Raw genomic sequence first — 22,833 nt, 5'->3', positions numbered from 1 at the left:
TAAGATACCACTTTTTATTTAGCACCATTAAATAGAAGTTAACTTTCGAGTGTTAATGCCTTATTCAACTATTAAGGAGTACGTTGAGCTCAAGAAAGCAGAGATAAAGGCTTGTGACGGGGTTTGAAAGCTTCCTGGCTTTCTTGCACTACCTTGAAATAAATTAAATGAATGACTACAATGCTTAAATATTATCTTTCTTCTGAACTCCATCAGCGGCGCAAGATGCTTCTAATCCAGGACCTGTAGTGTTCTACTCGTGTGTAGACTCCTGGATAGCTTTGGTCATCGCAGTTGTAGCGATAGGCAGCGATGGCAACGACGGTCCAACGCATCGTACGGTCAGACATCATCAGTGGGGATCCGTTCAGTCTCTGAAATTGTCATGAACAAGCATAATGGGTTCGTTATTGTAGAGGTTCCATCCCTTCTCCATGGGGTCGATACGTTCCAGTTTTTATACATTGGGGTCTTTGAGGATATATCTCTATAGGGAACGCACGCAAAGTGAACCATTTTCTGCACAAATGAAGAAGAAACAACAAAAGAGGCTGCCGTGGTCGCAAAAAAACTCAATTGGTTTGCTGGCTGCTCTGGCTTGCTTTAACTCAAATACGCCCAGGTCGCCAGGTCAACTCGGCCCAGGACGCACATCCCCCCAGGGCGTCAGTCGTGACGTTGCCCACCTCTGTGAGGCAGACAACGGCGAGCCCTTCCACCACCACCACTCAAATACGAGAAGAAATATCATCGAAATTATTGAAATTAGGCGGTAATACGTGGTACAATATTTAATATTTTTCCTCTCTATTACATTTTGTAAGTGAAATAATTACAACGAGTATTTTTGTAATTTTTGTTGAATTTGTATATAGGTATGGGTGTAGCTTTCGTTGGATATTTTTAGTTTTTGTACGGTATGGCGGGAGACCTCCTGGGGGACTTTAACAACGTTTAGACGTATGCTGCTTCCTCTTGGCTCTACTTTCAGAAGGTATACGAGTGCGTGCTGAAAAGGTCTTAGCTCGACGCACTTCCGACATACGAACGTGATCTCGTCATCGTAGACACAAAGAGCGAGACGAAGAAGAATAAGGAAACGGAAAGCGCGACGCATTCATTTCTGCTCCGGCTATTATAGGGCTATCAACAGAACCATGTCTACTGCTAGCGTGAAATGTTCAAAGGTTGAACTTTGGGCTGTCATGAAGCTCCTGTTCATGCAGGCGAAAACGCCCAGGGAAACCTATGAGTGCATGAAGTGACGAGTGGCAACCATAGTCAACCGTGAATGGTATGCCTGTAACTTTGCCCATCGCTCAGGTTTGTCATCATCAAGTCAGTACACCTGCTTGCCTTGTTTATGCCATTCTCTCTGGAGTGCCAACCTTTAGCGTGAGGATTTTGGTATCAAAGAGGCCGGAAGATCAGGGAGACCTCCAACGACGCCAACACCCGAAATTGTTGATTGTGTCAATGACCTGATTTTGGCAGATCGGCAGTTTGGCAAATTCTAGTCGCACTCTTCGTGAGCGAGTTCACTTTGGAACTAGGAGCAAAACACAAGGACAGGAGAAGGGCACACCACACCGCTCCTGGTGTGCCCTGTGGTGTGCCCTGACCTTGCCCTGTGTTTTGCTACTAGTTCCAAACCTAAACCATGTACCAACTGACCCAATCTGCCATTTTGAGCGACTTGTTACATTTAATGAGACATGGTTTCACCAACATGTTCCTAAGACAAAACAACAGTCCACGGAATGGCGGCACTCTGATTCTCCGAGGCCGAAGAAATTCAAGACTCAAAGATCATCGGGAAAAATCAGGATCACGGTTTTCTGGGAAAAGGAATGTGTGTTAATGACGGACTATCTCGCGAAGGGTGAAACAGTTAACGCAGCAAGCTCCTGTACTAGCTCGCTCTGCCGGATAAAGGCGGCTTTGAAAAAAAAAATTACGCTACGGAAAGGCGTTGTCCTTTTGCAGGACAATGCACAGGCTCACAAAGCAGACAAGACAATGCAGGTTCCGAAGGACTCGGAATTTGAATGTATTCAACATCCGCCGTACTCGCCGGATGTTGCCCAATCAGACTATTCTTTGTTTTCAATAATGAAAAAAAGTTTGAAAGGAACGATATTCTCGGAGGATTCGGAGGTGATAGGAGCAGCCGACGCGTATTTCGGAGAGCAGACGTCGTATTTATTTAAGGGTTAAAGAAGCTTCAGGAACGATGTGCCAAGAGCGTTGAACTTCGGGGTGAGTATGTCTAATTGTAATAAAAGTTTGACTCTAGGCCGCGTTCTTCCTTGTCGGGCCAAGAGCTTTTTAGCAGCCCCTCGTATATAACGACTTTTCGTAGCTTAACTCTTATGTTTGACTATCGGGAGTGCTGTTCCCTCCATTACGCATTCGCTTTCGCTCTTTTCACGGTTTTCCACCGAACAAACATTTGGCGAAAGTCGCAGCTTTTCCATCTGTGTTTCTGATAGCTTATTGTTCATGTTACATAATCGTGCGGTTGTTCTTTTCGCATCTTGTACCCCGAGAGCCTCTTTTTGTGTCAAGTCTAGCTATTTATTGAGTTCCACAGTACTTGTCATGTGAGCAGTTACAGCTACTGGACTCAGTCTTCTGTAGTACGATTGGGCTAGCCGAACTTACATGCCGTGGTTAATTTGAATCTGACGCAACATTTTCCCCATTACTTACGTGGCAGTCGCCTTGTCCCGCTCTGAGATCTGTACACAGCTGCGCGCGTGAAATTCCTTTCGATAGCTCAGGCAGCTTCAGAGAAGCATACTGAGATTTGCAAACAGTATTTGTCGATGTCATGGCCCTCACGGCTTTCAGTTCGTACGTCCTGGAACCTTTGAACATATTTGGTGAAATAAGTGTGGTGGCACGTTAGGAAAAGCAATTCCTACTAGATTGCATGATCATTAAAGTAGAAGACACTGCCAGTTACCTTACCTGGGAACCGCGGAAGCCACTCGCCGATATAAGATCGTTTGTTGTCAACGTTTTCAGCGTTATTCGGGGTGCAAATAGGCATCGTGGTGCCAGGAACATCAGTGCGTAGCGTAAGGATTGCAAGGTCAGCGTACTTGCTTCCAGGGATGTAGAATGGGTGAAAGTCAATAGAGTGGACGTTGTATTCGTCCCCGGAATCTGATGTCTGAGACTCGAGCTGGACCGAGTATCGCCGTGTGTTCCTGTAGGTGTATAGAGACTACTGACTTCCTATCCGAAAGTGAAACCTTACCTTCCAATTAATTAAACACTGCTTTCGAAATAAGTCATTGCTTAGAGATCGTTAAGGAAGTTGAAATCTGACCCCTGTCAGACGGCGAATTAAATGTCAATTAGTAAACTGACAATAAACTGGCATTTGTGTTACTTAACTGTCCTCTACGTTCGACACCTGTCGGACGAGCACTAGCTGGCATTTCTGGCCAGTGATGTTCATACCGATAACCAAACAATAATTTCGCATACAAGGCGGAAGACAACTAATATAATATCCCAGCGATACAGAAGCAGCTCTCTACATCAAGAGAAAATTTAACTCGGAGCGTGTTTTATTACTTCTTGACCTCCATCGCAGCAGTATATTTTCAAGTAAAGGCAGCAGCGTCTCATTCTGAGAAATGGCGGCCTGTATGCAAGGACAGTGTCGCAGTGATGGAGAACTTATGAAACAACTTATTTGTGAATATAAGCAAATAATAATTGCAATATTTTGCAACATAATGTGTACAGCAATATAAGACCACCAATGATGATAAGCGAACGTAGAGCAGGAGCAAAATACAAATGCAGATAGTTCACCTTCGCAGGGTAAACAATCGAGCGCAAGATACATGCGAGCGCTTTGCAGTCGAGGATACGCCATTATGCTCTAAAGGCTGTTAGTGAGCTCCGTTAGCCGAAAATGTCAGTTATTGCTAAAGGCCATTTGCACTTCCGTGTGAAACAGACACAAAGGTCCTTTATCCTACATGACAGTTACTCAATTGGCACTTAGTCTGTCGTCTGACAAGGGTATTAATCACTTTGTTTCCGCCCGTAGTAATGCATGCACTGTTATTATTTACCAACAAACATCATCTCCTTGGTGATCGAAATTTTCTGAAAGTCTTGCTTGTGCTGAAGAGATCACTTAACGAATCGTCGTACGCGACCGCAAGTGTGAAACATGCTGTGGGGCATAACACTTGTTGTATTACCAAAAGGATAGCGTGTCGCACCAGAAATCGTGGACATTTTTAGACGGAATTAGCTGGTATCAAACGCATTCAGTTGTAAATTCGAACAACGCCCCATAAATCAATACACTTATTTTGGGATACGATGGAAACGAAACGAAAGTTTTGTTTCCAAGTTTCGCTGAGACAAAAACCTCTAATGGAAAAACGTATGCTCATTTTCTTTATAGTTGCATATTACTATAGTTGCTTGCTGCTGTATCTCTCACCTTGCACTCACCGTAGTCATTGGTGATTATATCCACGTGTCGCTCCGACACACGTGCTATAATAACTGCCCTTCACGTGTCCGTACACGGATGATTATCGGATTGTGAAGGTTATCTTTGCTAAGGGTCCTTTAAGTTGTGCATTGGGTTGGGCTATTATCAATAAATTGTCATGATATCCAAGTGATATGCTTGTTTTGTTGTATTTTACGCAAATAAAGTGATTAATGATAGAATAGATAACGTGTGCGTCCCTGATTGTTCCCTAGTCTGAGTGGTTTTCGTCATCGAAAGTGATTAATACATGATGTTCCACTGTGCTTAATATTACCGGACACATAGCCGTTAATTCTTCATGCACCACCACCATTCAAAGCAAATGGAGTAGCAACGAGTCTTACAAAGATTTGGCATCAAAGCAGTGAGCCGACGTGAGTATGTGCTTCTTACTGATGAGAGTTCCCATGCAAACAAAATCAGGAATTTTTCCAGAGTTGTACTCCATGATTGTTCCCTGAAACATTGGTTCGACGAGCGTCAAGCAACAATTTTCGTTTGCCTACGGCTCTATGGCGGTGAGCTTCCCACCCCACACTGTGCCTTTTGTTCCCAAAAAAGATTGTATTTTCACGTTTCTTTACAAGTGGCGGTAATTATCTTTCCAATGAAAAAAAAAAAAAAAAAGAAACGAGAAAAGACGCCAAAAAGTCACCAGCCAGGGCCATTCTACGCCAGGATCCCTCTTCGACCTCTTCATACCGCAAACTGAAAAAGGTTTTGCATTTTATTTGGTGTCACTGGTTTGATATTTTATTCCGTAGTACTGAAGTATCGCTTACGAGCATCCTGCGACATAGCAGTGTTGACAATGATCAGCATAAACAGAATGCTGCGGGTCAGTTTCATGTCAAGTTTGGAAAAGTTGTTCCTGGAAGATATGCGAGCACACGCGATGGAGTCTTCCAGCACGTGAGATAGTAGATGAGTCTTCTCGATATGCATGCATACTTTTGTATAGCGATTACAAGCCTTCAACGAGGTTTCACTCCTGAATCATTACACATATCACCAGTGCTTACTTTGTGTAACATGTACGTACAAATATACGTAAATGGTATAGACTTAAGCACAGTGTTCGAATCATACACTCTGAGAGAGAGAGAGAGAGAGAGAGAGAAGAAAAAAAAAAGAATGATTTTAGTCTTTCTAGGTACCAGAATCAGTGGTTCTCCACCTTTTTTTGCTCCATGCACCCCTTTCGCCGTTTATCAAAGCGTTATCCTCACCCCCACCCCATATTAACCCCTAAGCAATAGACGCATAAAAATTTGATGTATTTTGTTGCTTCTTTGCTTCTTCCGAGCCAAGAGCTGTGACATACCGACTAGGCGTTCCTGGCTAGGGTAGGTAGGTAGGTTGGTAAAAAAAGAAAAATATGGAGACCTGGCTAGGGAGATGTCCTGTAAATGATACACTACGCAGAGTGCACGCAGGGGTCGATTGGCGGCGAATCTTGCATCGTGTCATTCCCCCCTTGACAGTTCCAAATTGCCGCCAGGGCTAAATTCCCCACCGGTTGAGAACCCCTGGACCAGATGCATTGGCACAACAATTAGCCCATTTCGGTACTAAATTCACAAAGCTTCTGCGAAGTCTAGGGACTACTTGGGGAGTAAATTACAGCGTCAGGGGACTAAAATGCAGTCTAAATGACTAAAAGACTAAGTAAATGCTTCCCAATTTGCTCCTTGTCTTTGGATAGCGTTACACAGCCTTACGCTAGTACTGAGCTGCACTCCGCAAGGCACCACGAGCCCGTTTTGGTCGAGTGTGGCTACCGCCACTAATCCCAAATGGCGGCCTCGCTGAACGGATGCCATGCAATTCAATTCAGTTTGAATAACTCGGGAGAAAAGGTGCCGATGCCAGGATTCGAACCTATGCTGGAGGCTGATGCGTTTATGCCGTTCCTGATGGAGCTCGCCGCGCCTAATTCTCGTTGCTTGTATAAGATGCTATGGGTTCAAGGAAAGGCGTCACCACTAGACAGCTACCGCCGAAGGCCATATTGGACAATTTCCTACGGATTCCTATATAAGGATACCGTGAATCAATGAACTGCAACTCACCTTGACTCGGAAAAACCCTGATCCTTCTGCATCAGAAATGTGCGGCAATGATTACATCTCTTTATACCCTCCTTCCCAAATCAAATCACTCGCACTCTCTCGTCCGATAGGTTCCTTTTAAAGCACGTGACGCGCCATAAGCGCCATCAAAACATGAACACTCTCTGAACGGAGAGACGCCATGAGATGAATGGATTGCTGCGATAACTACCCTGCAAAAGGAAAGGGTGTGGAAAATTGTTGCGTCTACATAGATCGCCATCGTAAGTCCAGAAGGTCGCCTTGTCCATAACTGGTAAGCAGAGAGAGAGAGAGAGTGATAACGGAATTCATTCTGCACACGATAACGCAGTTATGGTCTGAAATGATCAAAACGAAGACATCATTCCTCCACGGCCAACATGTTTGATGCGCACGTTTCTTGGCGAGGCGTATTTTAGCATTGCGCATCTATGCTACACTTGAGGAGGTACTCTGCTGCCTTCTGTTGCTCGCTGGTCAACGAGTCCGTCGCCGTTAAGTTGTAGAGTTCGAATTTGACCTGGGATGCTAGCAGTTGTGAGGCACGGTACAAGTTACTTCTGCATGTCACCTTCCCCAAAGTGCGACTAGGTCTGAGCTCGCGAAAATGACCATCAGGTGGCGGAAAATAATCAATCGAAAGACCGACCACTGTGATTCGATCAAGACCATCGGACTATCAAATATCATTTTTTAAACGAGATTACGTAGTTCAAAACTCGACGCGACAACAACTCAGATATATCGTTATATTTGACTGTGCACTCAACGAAACGGTACAATCTTTTGCGATCACTTTTGTATGTTGGTGTGCACGTGTGAGCTCCTGGCCCGAAGGTTACGAGGTCGAACCTGACCGACACCACCAACAGTTCGGTGGCACGGTGCAAGTTACTTGGACGTCATCCTCCGTAAGGAAATCCCAAACACGGGCTACCAGTGGGCAAAATTCACCCACCGACCGCTCAGTATATGTCGTCGCTCACGAGCATATAGTTATCTCGCAACACAAAATCCCGAAATGTAGTTTAAACTTTTAAAATATTTGCGTTGTCCTCGTTTTCTATTTATCATTTACGTGTGTGCTGTGTGGACATTGTGCACAGCGCAACACTCAGGTAGTCTCAGTTTAATATGTAATAGATAAACCCCGCACTTAAGGTCCTACTGCTGAATTTTAAACATCGACTGAACATTGACTTGGATGAGCGTGCGTGGGTTCGTCGAGATCGTGCGAGGGACCCTGGCTGGTATACATGCCGTGTCCATTTGCAAAATGCATCTAATGATTTCTTTCGCAAATTGATTCTGCGAAATCGATAAGCACCATGATTGTCTGGTAGAAGAATTATGCTTATATGGAGAGGGGCAATTCCCAATCGTTATGCGGTTGGCAGTCTGTCTTCATTTATGTTTATTCTGTGCAAAGAGATAGCACGAAACAAATAAACAACAGGCCCATAGGTTGAAGTTGTTTAGAATCGCGTAGTACAATATGCAGTTCGAACCGGTATGCTATATGTGGAGTCAAAGCAATCAATAGTGCAGCGGTGTATGTACCATTTGTCATGGCGGCAACTACCCACTCCCCTCATCGTGAACATTATTTTGGAGCGAACCGTTTTCGTTTTTTATTTCCTTTGCTTACTACGTTTTGTACAAACTCGACATATAGAAACCATTGCCGAGAGTAAGTGTAAGTGCCGTAAGTGTACCCTGTGCCTTCTCATGCACAAGCCCTTTTGCCCTCTGCTACCACACGCATTTTGTTGTTATAATGTCTGTCGTGTCTGTCTTATTAAACACTGCTGGTTTGAGCTTTCTGTGTGTGTTTCTGTCATTCCTCCTAATGCCCAAGCTCAGCCTTCTCAACTGTGAAATTGTCATGTATCCTTTTATTTTATTTTGAGTAAATCTACTTCAAATTATTAATATTTTAATATTAAACATTTATCATTTCGTAATCATTCATGACAACAGTATCTGTGGAAATATTAAACATCATTTATTTACACGAATAATACGGGGTGCAAGTTACGGAATACAAATATCTTTGTGATGGAAATGGAAGCGTTTGCATAGCAGGGAAATCATTGTGCAAAGAAATATCGTAGTATTACGACCGATGAACAGGTTTAGCTGCGCATAACCCCTTGGATCCAGGACAGGTGGTCGCCGACACGAGTGTAGATACCAGGGTGAGTGTCGTCAACGTCGCAGTTGTGTCGATATGACGCGACCGCTACTACGTGCCAACGCTGTTTGCGATCCGTGACCATCAATGGCGACGCGGTTAACCTCTGCAAAAGAGTGTCGTCAGGAACAAACATGGCCACACTGAAAATGTCATCTGGTGTCATCGCTGTGCAGAAAAAGAGTAGGGTAAAGTGGGGCTACTTGAAGACGGGGGCAAGAGTTGAGGACAGTTAGGGTTTTTTCGCGTGGCATTTTCTTAGCAATATTTTTTTCTCGTCTGTGACACCAGGGTGAGCACAGTCGTTGTCTGGGCTTTGAAGTAACGTGTTGACGTTCTGCACGTAGCTTTTTAAAAAGACGTGAGACGCTGTTTTGCAGATGTGGTCGAGGTGAGTAGGGGGCCACTTTTTTGTCCCATGTGTAACTTTCGCGAGCATTGACTTCCAATGTGCTCATTTCTGCTCCTCGCCTAATAAAATATGACCTCACCGTTATGATGCTGCGTCATTGCCCTGTGTTTCCATGTGCACTACTCGTGGCTGACCGTTTCGGCTGGCCCAAACAAAAGGCAAAATTTAAACCCGACATTGATTTTTTGATGTCCTCAACTTATCCATAGCGTGGGGTAAGTTGATGAAAATATGTAGCCTGTCATTTTTGGCTCGTACGAAATAAATGTCTGGTTTAGCACCACAGTAATTTGTGGATCATTCCTCAAAGGTTTGAGGATTCAGTTAACGAATTATGCTACAATTTAGGCGATTATTCTGACTGCTATTAACAAAATAGTTCAACTGTCTTCAACATAGACCACCTTGCCCTATAATTGATATTCGTGTTCTACCCGAGCTTCGCTTGTGAGTGCTCTGTTCACAAGAAAAAGCTAGTTCAGAAAATAGGCTCTGCGCGACACTTTACTTACATTGCAGTCTCCATGACCTCTGCGACTATCGGTGCACACCTGACTGCCCTGCAGTCCACGGCTTAATTCGCTTAGCTGAATCTCACCGTAATATTTATTGCACTCCTCATTGGTCGAAATAAGAGCTAATTGGGAGCTGAGTGCGTAAGGATCCTTGCCACCTGTCAGTAGAAAATGTTCATGTTTCCGTATAATAACATACTATAATCAAACTCAACTCAAACGCAACATACTGAACATGCACTAACACGCTGTTAACAAGTAGAATTATACCTGGTGTCTTCGGAAGCCACTCGCCGACATAAGCCCGCATGTTGTCCAGAGACTCCGCGGGGTCTGGAAGGCAGACTGGGACAGTGACGTCTGGCACTTCCGTTCGCAGTGTGAGGATGGCGAGGTCATTATATGTCTGCCCACGTACATACGACGGATGGCGGGTGATGAAGTGAATGTTGTATTCTGTGCCAGAATCGGACGACTCAGATTCGAGTTGAACTGAATATCGCCTAGGACTCCTAGATATGAGAGCAGAACAATTTAAAGGACTAGCGTTCCGCTGTGTAGACAGCGAGCCAAAAATCAAAATCTATAATGTATTGACGATGTAAATACGTAAAACGCAGTGACAAGAAAAAATACACAAGGCGGCAGGTTAGATTAAATGGACAGACATGGAGATGTAAGTCTCGACGTAGGACTAGCTAGTCCAGCGCTCGTGGTCTTGAGCAGACTTACAGTGGCTTTCCATCAAAGCAGTGTGCCGCAGTCAAGATGTGCTGGTTGCTGATAAGTGTTCCCATACAGAGGAAGTCGGGGTTTTTTCCGGAGCCATATTGTACAATTGAGCCCTACACAGAGCACAAGGGAGTGCAGCGCAAGCGAATACAAAAGCAATATCCGGATTTTAAATAAAAAATAAAATGAAAAGACCAAAAGAAACTACTGCGAGAGAAGCTTTGCTTACCAACCACGGTCGTTCGGCTCCTGGATCAGATTTTAGCCTCTTCACTCCACACTCTAAAACAGTGGGATAAAACTCAAGTGTGAAACGCGTTGATGCAAAAATCACGTAGCACAGGTCATTCGTAAAGTCTGCATGCGTTTTCTCTCGTCCTGTTTTTCCCCATAATAGCATGGTACCAAACTTCGCTTAAGATTCTCACTGCTGTAGTTATGAGTCAATGGGATTGAGGCTGATTTTCAGAACGGGATGCAAAGTTGTCAGCTGTGCAGCATATATTAGACTGCGTGTGATAATGGCAAATAATTCGTATTCTCACCTTTTGACCTGACCCCAGCGGCAAGAATGAGAACCAGACATACTACTACGACGTTCTCCATAGGTGCGATTTTGCTACTTGATGAAGAATCCAGGAACTCTACTTTGTGCACCAGCTGAAAGTCATCACCAGTCGAGCTGCTTTGAAATAGAAAAGAGCAAACGCTATGACAGCACGCGGTACATCTTAACAGTAATTATGCCGCGTTTGTGTGACCAAATATTGTGCAAAAACACATGTACCAGAAGTCGAAACCTCGCAGCGGAGAACATCTTCCTTGGTGCTGAGGAGAAATAAGATAAACTAAGGCGATTCCGCAGGAGGTCGTGCTCTCATGATTGGGTTTTTTCTGTCCTGCCTTCTTCGCTATGCTGTTCTTAGCAATAAACAGAATAACTTCATATGTTTCATGGATTTAGTGAAGAAAAGACAACGAACAGCTCATTTTAGTGATATAGTATAGCATCGGGAAAAAGAAAAACATGCATGTACCGCTAGGCAGAGGATGTTCGAGCGTGAAGAATTTTGTTTTCTTCTTCATAGACGTCGCGCTGTGCGTAAAACGTATTCGTATTATTCGCATCGCGTTATCTAGCTGCAAACACTTCGCTACCTACTAGGTTCCTGACGCACAGAGCATTAGGGCTTCCCTTAGGGAAGGGCAACGGACTGCCGAAAACGTTTTCACCTGTTGGCGAGCCCCCTTGCTTGTGTGCAGTAATTGGCCTCACTTGCTGTCGACCGACGCGAACAATTTATAAGCTGTAATTGGAATATGATAAAGCAAACTGAGACTCACCTTTATTTAGTGATTCTTCGGCCCTATGCCAAGTACGTGTGCGAGGGGCATCAACATCCTTTATACCCTTCCTTTAGAAAGCTTTCTCCTCTCCGGCCTAGTCTGATACGTCAGTTCTTACCACGTGACTGAAAACGAACCTCTCTGTAGCTGAACTTCAAGAAAACTGCAGGTAATAGAAAGAAAGTAGAAATAGCGGCAAGGTGAGAATGGCCACGAACACGGCGCTTGAAGCAACCAGACAATTATCGTTAAAGTGCCGCCGGTTTGGCAATGAATGCCTTGATACCATGGAAGTTCCCTCTGCGGCGAATTAACATTGATATATTGCACGTGACATGGAATGTCCTTTGTCAGTGGTTTGCGCGCATTTTCATGCACCCTGTGCAGTGTAGGGCTGCAGGGTATACGAATTGAAATGATATTGGAGGGAAAACGTCTGCGGGGTATATTTTGGGTAACACTTATAAATACTGACTGGGACAAATACTACAACGTGGTATCCATGTTCGCCGCTTTCCTGTGCTTCAGTGAGAGAACTAGGCAAACAAAGCCACTTAAGATTTTAGGAAAAATCTTCCCGGGAACAGCACCACGTAAGATGGTGACAAGTAGTGATGGAAGGTTCTTGCAATACATAATAGTTTGTCAAAAAAAATCTACAGCCTCGTCTTCATCGGAAGATGTACATAAATCTTTGGCACACCACATAATATGTATTTCAATCTCGTGTCTTTCTTCTTTCTCGAGCTGTTCGTGGTGTCTGTTCTGGAGGTACACTTTAGCCTTGGAAGTTCTGTGTACAGTTGTGTGTTAGTGTGTACAGTTGTGTTAGTAGGTACAATCTTCTGTGGCTCATCTCATAGAGTCAACAATACAAGTTAGTGTCCGTGTGAAACACACACGGCAATACACCTACACGGCACCTACAGTTGGCAATACGAAACGTTAGGCGAACCAGTCTGTATGATTGGTCTTGCGCTCCGATGCCAATATATGTGGAAGTTAGTGTCTGTGCAAAGAGGACTACCTCCAGAGGTAATTCTCCTGCTTGATGACACACTCCCTTCAACAGGGAGCCTGCTCTTCTTAGGGTTAACGCGATCTGCTTTGGTGGACTGTGTCTTGGAATACGGCCGAACGGTCGCGGGGCAGTATTGCTACGATTTTTCATAATCTTACTGCAGCCTTTCTGCTTCTTGTTTGTTTATTCTGGCGTATAATTATTAACTGCCTTAGGTAGGTTCCCTACTTGATGACAATACATCATCAAACAATACTCATGTAATGCTCATGTAATCAATGTGTAATCCAGCAATAGGTTTATTATTTTTGCCTTCACTGCCTGCACTTCCTGAGGGTTCAAGGAGTGCAACCCTCTCGCGTTCTTTTTGTCATACACCTCGCGCGTACTTCAGCACTTTTCTTTCAAAAAGAATGCACCTAATATGTAGTGTGTGTTTCTTCATGGTGTCGACGAGTCCACACTAGGACGAAACGGCCGCCTCCCTTGAAATCAGAGTTCAAATATTTGCCGGGGAGGGAGACAAAGCCGTTGCATAGCCTACTCTTCGTTTTTAGGGTGAGAGATTAGGCTCATCGAATCAGCCAACAATACAATACATGTCTTACCTTATTCCCTGCCTGACGACAATACCCACCTTATTACGATGACATCGCGTCAAGGGCTATACGGGAGTATAGTGTGTAGAAAAAACAACTTCATCAGTCAAGCTACAGAATAAAAATATTTCAACATTCATATAGGCGAAGCTTATTAGATTGTTGTCGTCTTGCTCTTGGAGTACTGGGATGATTGCGTGAGGCATTACATTCCACCATATTCTGACTCTAAAACAATAAAAATTATTACATGCTTCTGGATTTATTACTTGCGCCCTCAATAACGCGCTGTAACCACCAGATGTAGTCGATGATGAGACAGATATCAGCTTTAATCTAATAATAGTGATGGCGTATTTTGCAACATATCTGTACACTGTGATGACTGGGGATAGGCTATAGCCCCTAGAAGCTCTGTCATGCCTGACCCAGATCAGTCCTGTTATGGTGTCATTATGCAGGGCACGAAACCCCTAACATCCCCATTGGTTCTACATGGTATGTGGCTTATTGCACGGAGCTATGTGGGTTTGAGGGCAACGAACATTCTCACTGTTTCCTTTGCTGATGCAAGAGTCTGCTTTTGGTGGAATGATTGTACTTTCTCCTTATTTCGGGCATTTCCTTCCTCCATCCTCCCCGTTTCTTTGCTGTTTTTTTTTTTTTTTTTTGCGAGCTTTTGCGTCCCTGGTGAACTTTGCTTATGCGTCCTGTGCCTTCTCCGTATAGAGTTCTGGGTTTTCGGAATTATTTTCTGAGATTTCGGAGTTTTCCGTCGTTTATTTCTTACAGCCGGGTTAATATGCGAAACTTGGAGAAAAAGCGAGAGCTGTGAACCGTCATACTCACAAATAGAATGAGAAGCAGCCTTGCACAAACACTTACTGTTATGCGGCAGAACTTGCAGACAACGACATCTGTATCACAATCACCTGGCGGTGTGAACACCTTGAAATCTGGATGTTCCTTGATCTAATCGCAAGGCTCTTTTTGCTTGCGCCCCATCTTTCTGTCTGCGTTTCAACAACTATCTGTCCCTTCAAGAAGACAATTTGTATGTTATATCCACTCCCTTTCCCACTTTGAAGAGGAGGGGATGCATGATCACAGAAAAAAAGGAACGGCAAACCCTAGAACGCTGTAGGTGAAATGTCCTCATGTTGAGTGGAATCACAAAATAGGGTGCCCCATTCAGTGATTCCAATGTGGAGTTGCCTCTAGGCAAGGATGGAGTTCACCCGCATTACACCGATGCTTCGGGCATTGTTACGTTGCCCCAACGGCAAGCCCTCCGTCGCCGTCTAATGCAGCTTGTGTACAGCGCAATGTCCATGACCACCCTCTTTGGTCCCATCGCTCAGCAATCCCGTTACCACAGTCCTGCTCCGCTTCCTGCAAGATTCGGCGTCCACCCCCGGACCTGGCTTTCTCGTGCTATATCGTGCCTGTCCCGTTCTGCCTGTTATTTTTTTTTTGTTTGTTTGTTTGTTTGTTTGTTTGTTTGTTTGTGTGTGTGTGTGTGTGGGTGTGGGTGTGGGTGTGGGTGTGTGTGTGTGTGTGTGTGTGTGTTGCTGTTGTTACCCTGGCTAACCTTTCCAGTGTTCTTTTCTTTTCTGTTAAACATATCCCCCCTGTTACACAGTGGGTCTGGGTCAAGAGGACCACCCTTCCTTCCAGCGGCTGATACCCCGCAATCCGAGGCAGTCTCGACACAAAAGGAAACGAACACCGTCAACCGCTCATCACGGCATCGCTTTTCTTGCTGAGCTCTCTGTTTGTGGAAGCCTCAAAAGCGGAGCTTTTCGGATAGATAGGGATTGCGTTAAATGTTAGGGTCGTAAGTTCTTTGGATGTTTTTCGGAACCCTATTTATATAGCCCTGAGCCGATATATCCCTATTGACATATGTGAAGAACGCAGGAAACGTGGCAGACATCACTGCGGCTGCTGGACTCCATACCAGGCCACCTCACAATGCCTATGCGTGACGCAGTTAGCCTAAGCCCTCAGCCGAGAAAGCTTTTCTTTTTCATTTGTGCGTCTGTGTTTGTGTCTTGGCGTCTCTCTAAGCGCCCCTACCCCAGACACAACAAACACAAAACAACCGCCGTGACACTTGTGCTGCTACACGCAATGCTTCCTCGATGACTATGCTAAAGGTTAGTCGAATGTCTTACTCACTATTAGCTGTGACATCATGCAAATTTGCGTCGTACAAATTTGCATTACACACCACTAAGCGTTTTTCTTTGTCATTACTACAGTGGCGAAGGCTGCCTTTCTTTTTCTTTTTTTTCCCTGTCTAACCTCTCTTTTGATTTTTTCGGGGATAGGTCAAGAAAAGTTGCACAGTGAGGAGACACCCTCGGAGGTGAACAAAAGTTGGTTGCTACAATCATCTTTAGTTGCTTTGCAATGTATGGTTAAATTAACAGATTTTGGCACCCGAAAAGACCTCCGTTGACATCTCGGTCTGCAGCAATGTGTGCAACCATTACTGCACTGTGTTACTCAAACATTTGTTAGAAACTAGACCTTCGTGGTGATGTACCATATTTGTCATTAGATCCCATTTTAAATTTACAACACATTAAGAGGGTATTAGCCCTAGCATTGTAAGGCTATACAATAGAGTGAATGGACGCCGGTGTAGGGTCGTTCTTCTAAGACATGTGAACTCAAAAGCTACAAAAAATCGAGGAAACAAATTTATTTTCACTGGTAACAAGCAAATTCAAATGACACAATGTGGTGATGTAGTGATGATATCAACGAGTGCTACTGATCATACTCTCAATCCAAGGAAGATATTGTGTGATACGAGTGTAGACACCCGGATAGCTTTGGTCGTCGCAGCTGTGGCGGTACGCCGCAATAGATGCCAACTTCCAGCGGACGCTGCGGTCGGGTATCATCAGCGGAGATGCATTCAGCCTCTAGTAGAATAATACAATGCCGTTGCAATATTAGCGTCCTATATCGAAGTGCTGGTTAAGTTGTTGAGATTGTCTACTAAAGACTTGCACATGCAGACTGAACTATAAAAGGCATCGGTCCACCCGGTGGTGTTTTCACTTACGGTACAGTCGCCTTGCCTTGCCCGCAGGTCCGTACAGAGTTCGTTGTCCGTGATTCCTTGATCTAAGGTGTCGAGCACAAGGCTGGAATACTGCATCTTGCATACTTCATTTGTTGAAATCAAAGCTCTCTGGGCCTTTAACTGGTAAGGTGGGCCTGCACCTGAGACGAAAAGAAACGAAACACACATTTCGCGCTTTCGTAAGTTGATCGAGCCTTCTTTAATGGAATCGTGGTTATTTCCACAGCGCTCATAACGCAGGTCGGTTTGGCCGGTTTGTTTTGTACCTGGACTCTTCGGCAGCCACTCTGCCACAAAAGATGGCTTGTAATCGTAAACTTCCGTGGGATCAGGCAGGCAGATGGGGATGGTTGCATCGGCGACATCTGCTTCTAGAGTAAGGATGGCCAAGTCTGCATAGGAGCTACCAGGAATATACGATGGGTGAAGGTCGATGAGCTGGATGTTATATGCCGTCCCTGCGTCCGACGAGTCGGTCTCGAGGAATACATTGTATTTTCTTGTGTCTCTGGATGAATAGTAAATGACACAATTAAATCAAAGTGCAGGTGATGCACGGCAAGGTGCAAGTTAATGAAATGTAGGATATTGTTTGTTATGAACTATACTGAAAATCATCATCTCCACAGTTTCATAAAGTATGAAGGAAATAAAGTAAACCGCTTGAATGAGTGAGTGAGGACAATAGATAATTCGCAGAGCTCATTTTCTTCTTTCTTCTGTTTTCGCTGTTTACACTTTCGTAACGACGCAGTTTAAAAAAAAATATGTCACTCTGATGATCACTTACAATGACTTGGCGTCGAAGCAGTGCGCTGCCGTCACTACATGCTTTCTGCTGATGAGCATCCCCATGCACACGTATTCAGGTTTTTCACCTTCAAGCTCTACAATGGAACCCTGTGAGAAGGTAGTTTATTTCACTGAATTAACGTGTATTGCTGTCAACGGTAGACGGTCACGTCTAGAATCATACTGCTCGCCATGCTTCGGTGCACAGCCGATGCACAACGGCCTCAGCCTGTAATTCTGGCAGCCCATTCTATGTTATTTATTGAAATTAACATGTTACACATTGCGTTCGATTACGTTATTTCGTGTAATTTTGTTACAACTTGGGCATCTTAGACGACCTCCTTAATAAATGGGCGATGGTGCAATCACCTCCTATTCGACTCACCAAAACAAAACAAAAAAGAGATCAGCAAATAAAAGTCAACCTTTTCACTTTGTCCGAGATGGACATATGGAGAAACAACAGAAGCAACCGGATGAACAAATCAGGAATCTGGTAGTCAGCCGTACAGCAAGAAAGGGGGGGGGGGATAACGAAAGATAGCAAGGAAGAACATAACGCACGTACCAGCCAGGGCCACTCCACTCCGGGCTGGTTCTTTGATCTCTTCTTGCCGCACGCTGCTGACGGTATATTATACATTAGAATTCCACCCTTACCGGATAGCATTAGAAAAGCACATGTCCCGAACAATGTCCTTTGATGTGTCTAGAACAGCTAGCGGCATTATTTGTCCTGGTGTTAAATATGACCGAAGTGTGTTTTGGAGGTACTTGAAGCAAAAAGGAGCGTTGCGCATGTGTGCGGTGATCCTTCCTGTCACGCGCGGTAACGTTTTCTGAATGTTGCAACCGAGATTCCAAAACGTCACATGTGCTAGGACTAACCAAGCGGAAGAACGGAGGGAAGTACGTCACTGAAAGCATTACGATCACCCGGCAAACACATCCTGCCCATGCACGTTATACCTTATGCTACTGTGCCTCCCTGAGCAACGTTGTGCGAGCTGGATGGCCACTCTACATGCAAAGGGGCGATGGACAAGCGAGTCCTGTATGCAGTCAGCTCTCAATAGTGTCTGCGATCACGGCTAGAGTTTTAAACGGGTTATAACGCAAAATACTCAAATCATCCATCCCATACACGACTGCAGCAGATATAAAGCTCCCCAAGCGGTGCTACTTGCAACTTTTCATTAGCATAAGCATCAATGGAAAACCTAAAAGTTTCATCGACGATATTCATCATAGAGGTCAGGGTACCCGGTGATCGCTGCCTTGAGAGTATCAGCCGCTGTTGAGTGTGCGCCATCCATTTGCCTACATAGCAGCGAGTGTTCATGTCTTTGTTTTTTTGTGTTTGTGTGTGTGTTTTTTTGCGTGTTCAGGAGCGTTTTGAACCGCCCTCAACATTAACCTCAGGACCACAATATGTATTCCTTGCCACAGCACGCATGTGTTGCATGTGAGGGTCTCATGTCTGTCTGTGCACTCTATTTTCTTGTAGTATAATGTGTGTGTGAGGAAAGAAAATTTTGCTTACGAGCATCCTGGGACAGGACAGCGCTCGCAAGAAGGAGAAACGAAAGTAGACTTCTAATGGCTTTCATTCCTGTTGATCCTAACAGGAACAAGAACAGTATATTGAATTTTATTATTTACTATGTAGTGCTTACACGATGCTATATAACAGAACACCATCGAAGGGAGAAGGTAGATATTGACCCGTTTTACAGGGCCTTCGGACATTGTTCTACCAAACTGGATTTCGCTTCCTTCGTAATACTAGGCTGACAGCCAGGTTTGCCAGATCAAAATCCTGCATGTAAAATCGCCAGCGCGCCCTGAGAAAGTAGCCAAAACATCCTCACATAATCGACAAATCCGTTTCAAATTCCACATAATGGAGCCTGCGTCAAGGCAGACATTGGAGTTAGACTGACATAATACACAATACAGATATTTAGAGAGGAAAGAAAATGCGAAATACGAATTATGCTACCACGTCCTAACGGCGACCAAAAAACGCTTAAGTGCAACCTCAGCACAACGCGGAGTAGTTACAATGTACTGGTAATTTTTAACCATTTTCAATAAAACACTTTGATTGCACCTTAAATATCGTTCAAGTGTGGTATTGATCGTTCCTGGCTATTTCTGTAAATGGTCACAGCCACCCCAGGGCGGCGTCTGAGCTTAAAGTGACCTGGCTCCAGACCAATGCTTCAGACGGTACAATTTCTGGTTTAAACTGTTCGTCTGAAATATTAGCCTCTATGAACAAAAAAGATATATATCTGTAGGTACTCCGCACTACACCGTAAACAGGAAGCGACGACTCACCTTGGCACTTGTACCAGAATCCTGTGCCTGAAAAGACCATGAGGGACATCACCTTGTTATATACCTCTCCCCTGGGATCCTTCTTCTTCAAAAGCGCCTCGCAATAGGCCATTTTCAATCACGTGTTGTGTGTCCCAACACAAGCACTGGGATAAAGGTTAAATGCGAGAAATAAAAAGAAGCACAGTTACAGCAAATGGCAACGCGCAAATCATTCCCACAAGGTAAATGGGTAACGACCATAACGACCTGTGAAAGTGGAAGATAATTATCCAGCACCGCTGTCAAGGTGGTAGAAATGCCCCGCCTTCTTCTCTGAGGAAATTATCGGCGTACAGTATGTACGCTTAATTCTGAATCCAAATCTGATGCGTGTACTGTTCAATATGGTACATCGATTGCCACTTTGATAGCTCGTTCCAAGAAAGCAATGATGTTGTTTTGCAGCGATTCCTCAGTGATAAAAACAGACATCATCCGCGCCTACTGACCTTAAACCTCAAAATTCATGCAGCTTAGTCCTACTGACAAATCCCAATGAACGTAGAATACGTCATGGGTGTGACTGGTGCGCTGTTTGGGTGTTGGAATGCGTCACTGTTGTAGTGTGTGGTCGGGATATGGTGGACGGAGATGTCCACAGAGATTCCAGGTTCACTGGGATTCGTCAGTAGGGCCAACAACAACAACAAATAAGTTAATGACAATGAATGGGGAAATTCGCCACTTGAGGTGCGGCCCAAGGTAGGGCCAAGCTTCAGTTGGGTCAATAGTATCTCTGAATAAGAAGTGCCAAAGGCATTCCTCCGGAAGAACGTGTTATTTACCTCTCGCATAGAGGTAGCTAGCAGTTTGAAATTACAGTAGTGTGATACAGTAATGAACTATGACGTGGCATTCGTTATAACCAACAACAACATATATGAATGGATGATGATGTCGTTATAACCAAAAAATGGCAGTGACAGTCAAATACGCGGGAACCGGGGTCATTTTCAATCAATGGAACAAGTTTCGTAGCCAAGCAGCCATGGTCAAGCAGCAGACCTGAAATGGCATTTTATCATATTTGTAGCTTTCCGTTATGCATTAGTGTTGGAAACGCGAACGTTACGCACGTACGCTGAAACCTCATTGATTAGAGAGTTTTAGTGATTTTGAGTTAGTGATTTAGAGAGTGTTTTAGTGATTTTGAGTAGTGATTTAGAGATTAGATGGTTCTGGGTACGCCCATAATGGAAAGAGAGCTTCGCGCAGTGCGCAGAACCATCAACGCTATCCCTTACGAACGCAAAGGCGATAGCGTACGATGTACTAAAAGCATCTACAGTCGGACCTCAGGGGCGATCGGCTGGAGTTTGGGAGAGGCGCATCAGCGCCAATTTCTCCCCTGGCGGCGGGGGCTAAAACGTCGTGCCCGTGTGAGGAGGCGCTTGGACAGCAGAGTAGAGAGGGTTGCGTGGTGTTTGAGCTTTGAACTTCAAGGACCTTTTCGATCTGTTGCGTCATGGACTGCGAAGACGAGAACCTGGCGCCGAAGAGACGAAAGCCCGGAACCGTTTACTGTTGTGTTGTTAACTGTCACAACAATGTTGACAGCGCGAAGCGCGTGGACACGCCGATAACGTTCCCTTCGTTTCCCGCATTAGTGAAAACCTCTTCCGTCCAGTGGATGTCCCCGTTCGCATGAGGCTTTCAACTGGCTGCACTTCCATGTAGTGCCATGTTGCTCTCCTGTGGCCCATGCTTTGCAGCAGGTCGGTGACATGTTCCCTGTCCACCTTCTCTGCAACGTCCTCGACGAGATCTTGCAGAACATCTCTGCACACCCTCTCAGTTTCTGTTCTTTTCATCAGCACCAGCATGCGGGCAAGCGTGCTGTTTTCGGTGCCCATGCCATATGAATCCAGCAGCATCTGTGGAGGGGCTGGCTGCGCACTGTCAGGGCATGTTTGTGAACCACCTGCAAAAGTTGGTTGGTTGGTTGAGTTTAGAACGAAGGCGTTTGTTTGCAACGTTAAAAGCATCCCCTCTGACCAACACAGAAACAGAAGTGCAATCAAACCTGGGAATATCTCATCTACTGTTTTGGTTTCGCCCCTGATCGGCTTGCTTGATGGCTTGCCCCACTGTTGAGGCCTGCTCGTGCAGGACTCTTCACGGAATTCGTTTATGAACGCACAAACGGCAGCGGTATGCTTACACTTGCCGATCACCCCGGCTTTGCAGGTACACGCAGCAGATATGAGGGACCGGGTACGGCTGTCCAGCTGGGGGAAGAATTCCTCACAGCATTGTAACCTCCTCCGCACGAACACAAGTTTCATGCACGCGACGGTGAATTGTAATGGCTAAACGCAGTCACCACGCCTAGAGCCGCTAACGTCGCCACTCTACGTTTCACATGCACAAAACACATGCATCACATGCACAAAACAGCTCGTACATTTTACACAAAACTGTGCCCAGGTGCTTACCTGTATTGTGATATCATAAACGAGGCTGTCCTTGACTTGGGAGACGCATTTGGCAAGGATGCTCACATCCATGTCACCGCAGACACGATCCTCAACCGCAAATACGTGTTTGACCAGCCGTCTACCTTTTCGCACGTTGCCCTCCGTGAAGTGGCCACCCTCCTTTATCTTTCCGAATCCATGAAAGAAACGCAGCATGTCGAAAGTGACAGGCAACAAACTGATACCGAGCACAACAACGCAGCTGACACACTAATGAAGGGTCGCACACGGGCCCTTAGTTACGACGGTGCCGTGGGTGGCGCTGAAGGCAACGGTTTGGCGCGCCCCCTGGCCCAGCCGTCCTCCCCTATACGAATTCCCTCAACTTACGAACGGCTCCACTGGGAATCAAACTTTTTCCGTGTATTTTGACCTCGTTTTACGAACCCTCGATATCCGAACTATGAACGGATTATTAGGGAACGAACCCAAAGTAGCCAAGCCATTCTGACCTCGATATACGAACGGGCGTTATGAACGTACAGAGGACAGGCCAATGGACCAGAGGATAATGAGTTCCTCAGTACATGCTGCCAAGGTCAAACATACAATCTCCCAATGCCACTAGTTCCACAAACATGATTCACCATTTCCTGAAAGAATAATTCCTGCGTTTACAGCCGAACGGT

At 45.0% G+C, this 22,833-nt stretch overlaps 3 protein-coding genes across 4 annotated transcripts; all 3 read right to left on the bottom strand.

Moving 5' to 3' along the window:
* Positions 1-6,753, bottom strand: LOC135397669 (clotting factor B-like). Its single transcript, XM_064629283.1, has 7 exons — positions 6,607-6,753; positions 5,317-5,405; positions 5,190-5,242; positions 4,879-4,991; positions 2,974-3,215; positions 2,713-2,870; positions 1-374 (listed from the first exon to the last, which is right to left on the bottom strand). Exons 1-7 carry the CDS (start codon positions 6,636-6,638, stop codon positions 213-215), a joined length of 849 nt encoding a protein of 282 aa, XP_064485353.1. The 5' UTR covers positions 6,639-6,753; the 3' UTR covers positions 1-212.
* Positions 6,754-8,617: 1,864 nt separating this feature from the next.
* LOC135397658 (clotting factor B-like) lies at positions 8,618-11,771 on the bottom strand. Its single transcript, XM_064629271.1, has 7 exons — positions 11,714-11,771; positions 11,026-11,162; positions 10,710-10,762; positions 10,481-10,593; positions 10,019-10,260; positions 9,746-9,906; positions 8,618-8,927 (listed from the first exon to the last, which is right to left on the bottom strand). Exons 2-7 carry the CDS (start codon positions 11,084-11,086, stop codon positions 8,763-8,765), a joined length of 795 nt encoding a protein of 264 aa, XP_064485341.1. The 5' UTR covers positions 11,087-11,162; positions 11,714-11,771; the 3' UTR covers positions 8,618-8,762.
* A 4,371-nt stretch (positions 11,772-16,142) lies between these two features.
* On the bottom strand, positions 16,143-19,732 carry LOC135397639 (clotting factor B-like). Of its 2 annotated transcripts, none has more exons than XM_064629254.1 (7): positions 19,686-19,732; positions 18,886-18,963; positions 17,911-17,966; positions 17,338-17,447; positions 16,814-17,055; positions 16,527-16,687; positions 16,143-16,383 (listed from the first exon to the last, which is right to left on the bottom strand). In XM_064629254.1, the coding sequence occupies exons 1-7, from the start codon at positions 19,723-19,725 to the stop codon at positions 16,216-16,218; spliced, it is 855 nt and encodes a 284-aa protein (XP_064485324.1). In that variant the 5' UTR covers positions 19,726-19,732; the 3' UTR covers positions 16,143-16,215. The 2 variants fall into 2 exon arrangements, with proteins under 2 accessions (XP_064485324.1, XP_064485331.1); XM_064629261.1 differs by having other exon boundaries at positions 17,911-17,963.
* Positions 19,733-22,833: the final 3,101 nt, after the last annotated feature.

Source organism: Ornithodoros turicata, chromosome 1 (genome assembly GCF_037126465.1).
Source record: "Ornithodoros turicata isolate Travis chromosome 1, ASM3712646v1, whole genome shotgun sequence".
In the NCBI taxonomy this organism is placed as follows: domain Eukaryota; kingdom Metazoa; phylum Arthropoda; class Arachnida; order Ixodida; family Argasidae; genus Ornithodoros; species Ornithodoros turicata.
Note: the sequence above shows the minus strand (reverse complement) of the source record. Positions and strands in the feature narration are given on the sequence as shown.

What these genes read in the sequence shown, in the direction of transcription:
- LOC135397669 (XM_064629283.1), bottom strand. Translation starts at nt 6,638, where the DNA reads ATGCAGAAGGATCAGGGTTTTTCCGAGTCAAG. An exon ending in TGCTATGTCGCAGGATGCTC is followed by an intron (nt 5,243 to 5,316) that starts GTAAGCGATACT and finishes AACCTTTTTCAG; the next exon opens with TTTGCGGTATGAAGAGGTCG. An exon ending in GCGTAGAATGGCCCTGGCTG is followed by an intron (nt 4,992 to 5,189) that starts GTGACTTTTTGG and finishes CCAATGTTTCAG; the next exon opens with GGAACAATCATGGAGTACAA.
- LOC135397658 (XM_064629271.1), bottom strand. Translation starts at nt 11,086, where the DNA reads ATGGAGAACGTCGTAGTAGTATGTCTGGTTCTCATTCTTGCCGCTGGG. An exon ending in TGCTTTGATGGAAAGCCACT is followed by an intron (nt 10,261 to 10,480) that starts GTAAGTCTGCTC and finishes TCTCATATCTAG; the next exon opens with GAGTCCTAGGCGATATTCAG. An exon ending in GAGGTCATGGAGACTGCAAT is followed by an intron (nt 8,928 to 9,745) that starts GTAAGTAAAGTG and finishes ACTCTTTTGCAG; the next exon opens with AGGTTAACCGCGTCGCCATT.
- LOC135397639 (XM_064629254.1), bottom strand. Translation starts at nt 19,725, where the DNA reads ATGGTCTTTTCAGGCACAGGATTCTGGTACAAGTGCCAAG. An exon ending in ATTCTGGTACAAGTGCCAAG is followed by an intron (nt 18,964 to 19,685) that starts GTGAGTCGTCGC and finishes TGTTCCTGTTAG; the next exon opens with GATCAACAGGAATGAAAGCC. An exon ending in CAAGGCAAGGCGACTGTACC is followed by an intron (nt 16,384 to 16,526) that starts GTAAGTGAAAAC and finishes TTATTCTACTAG; the next exon opens with AGGCTGAATGCATCTCCGCT.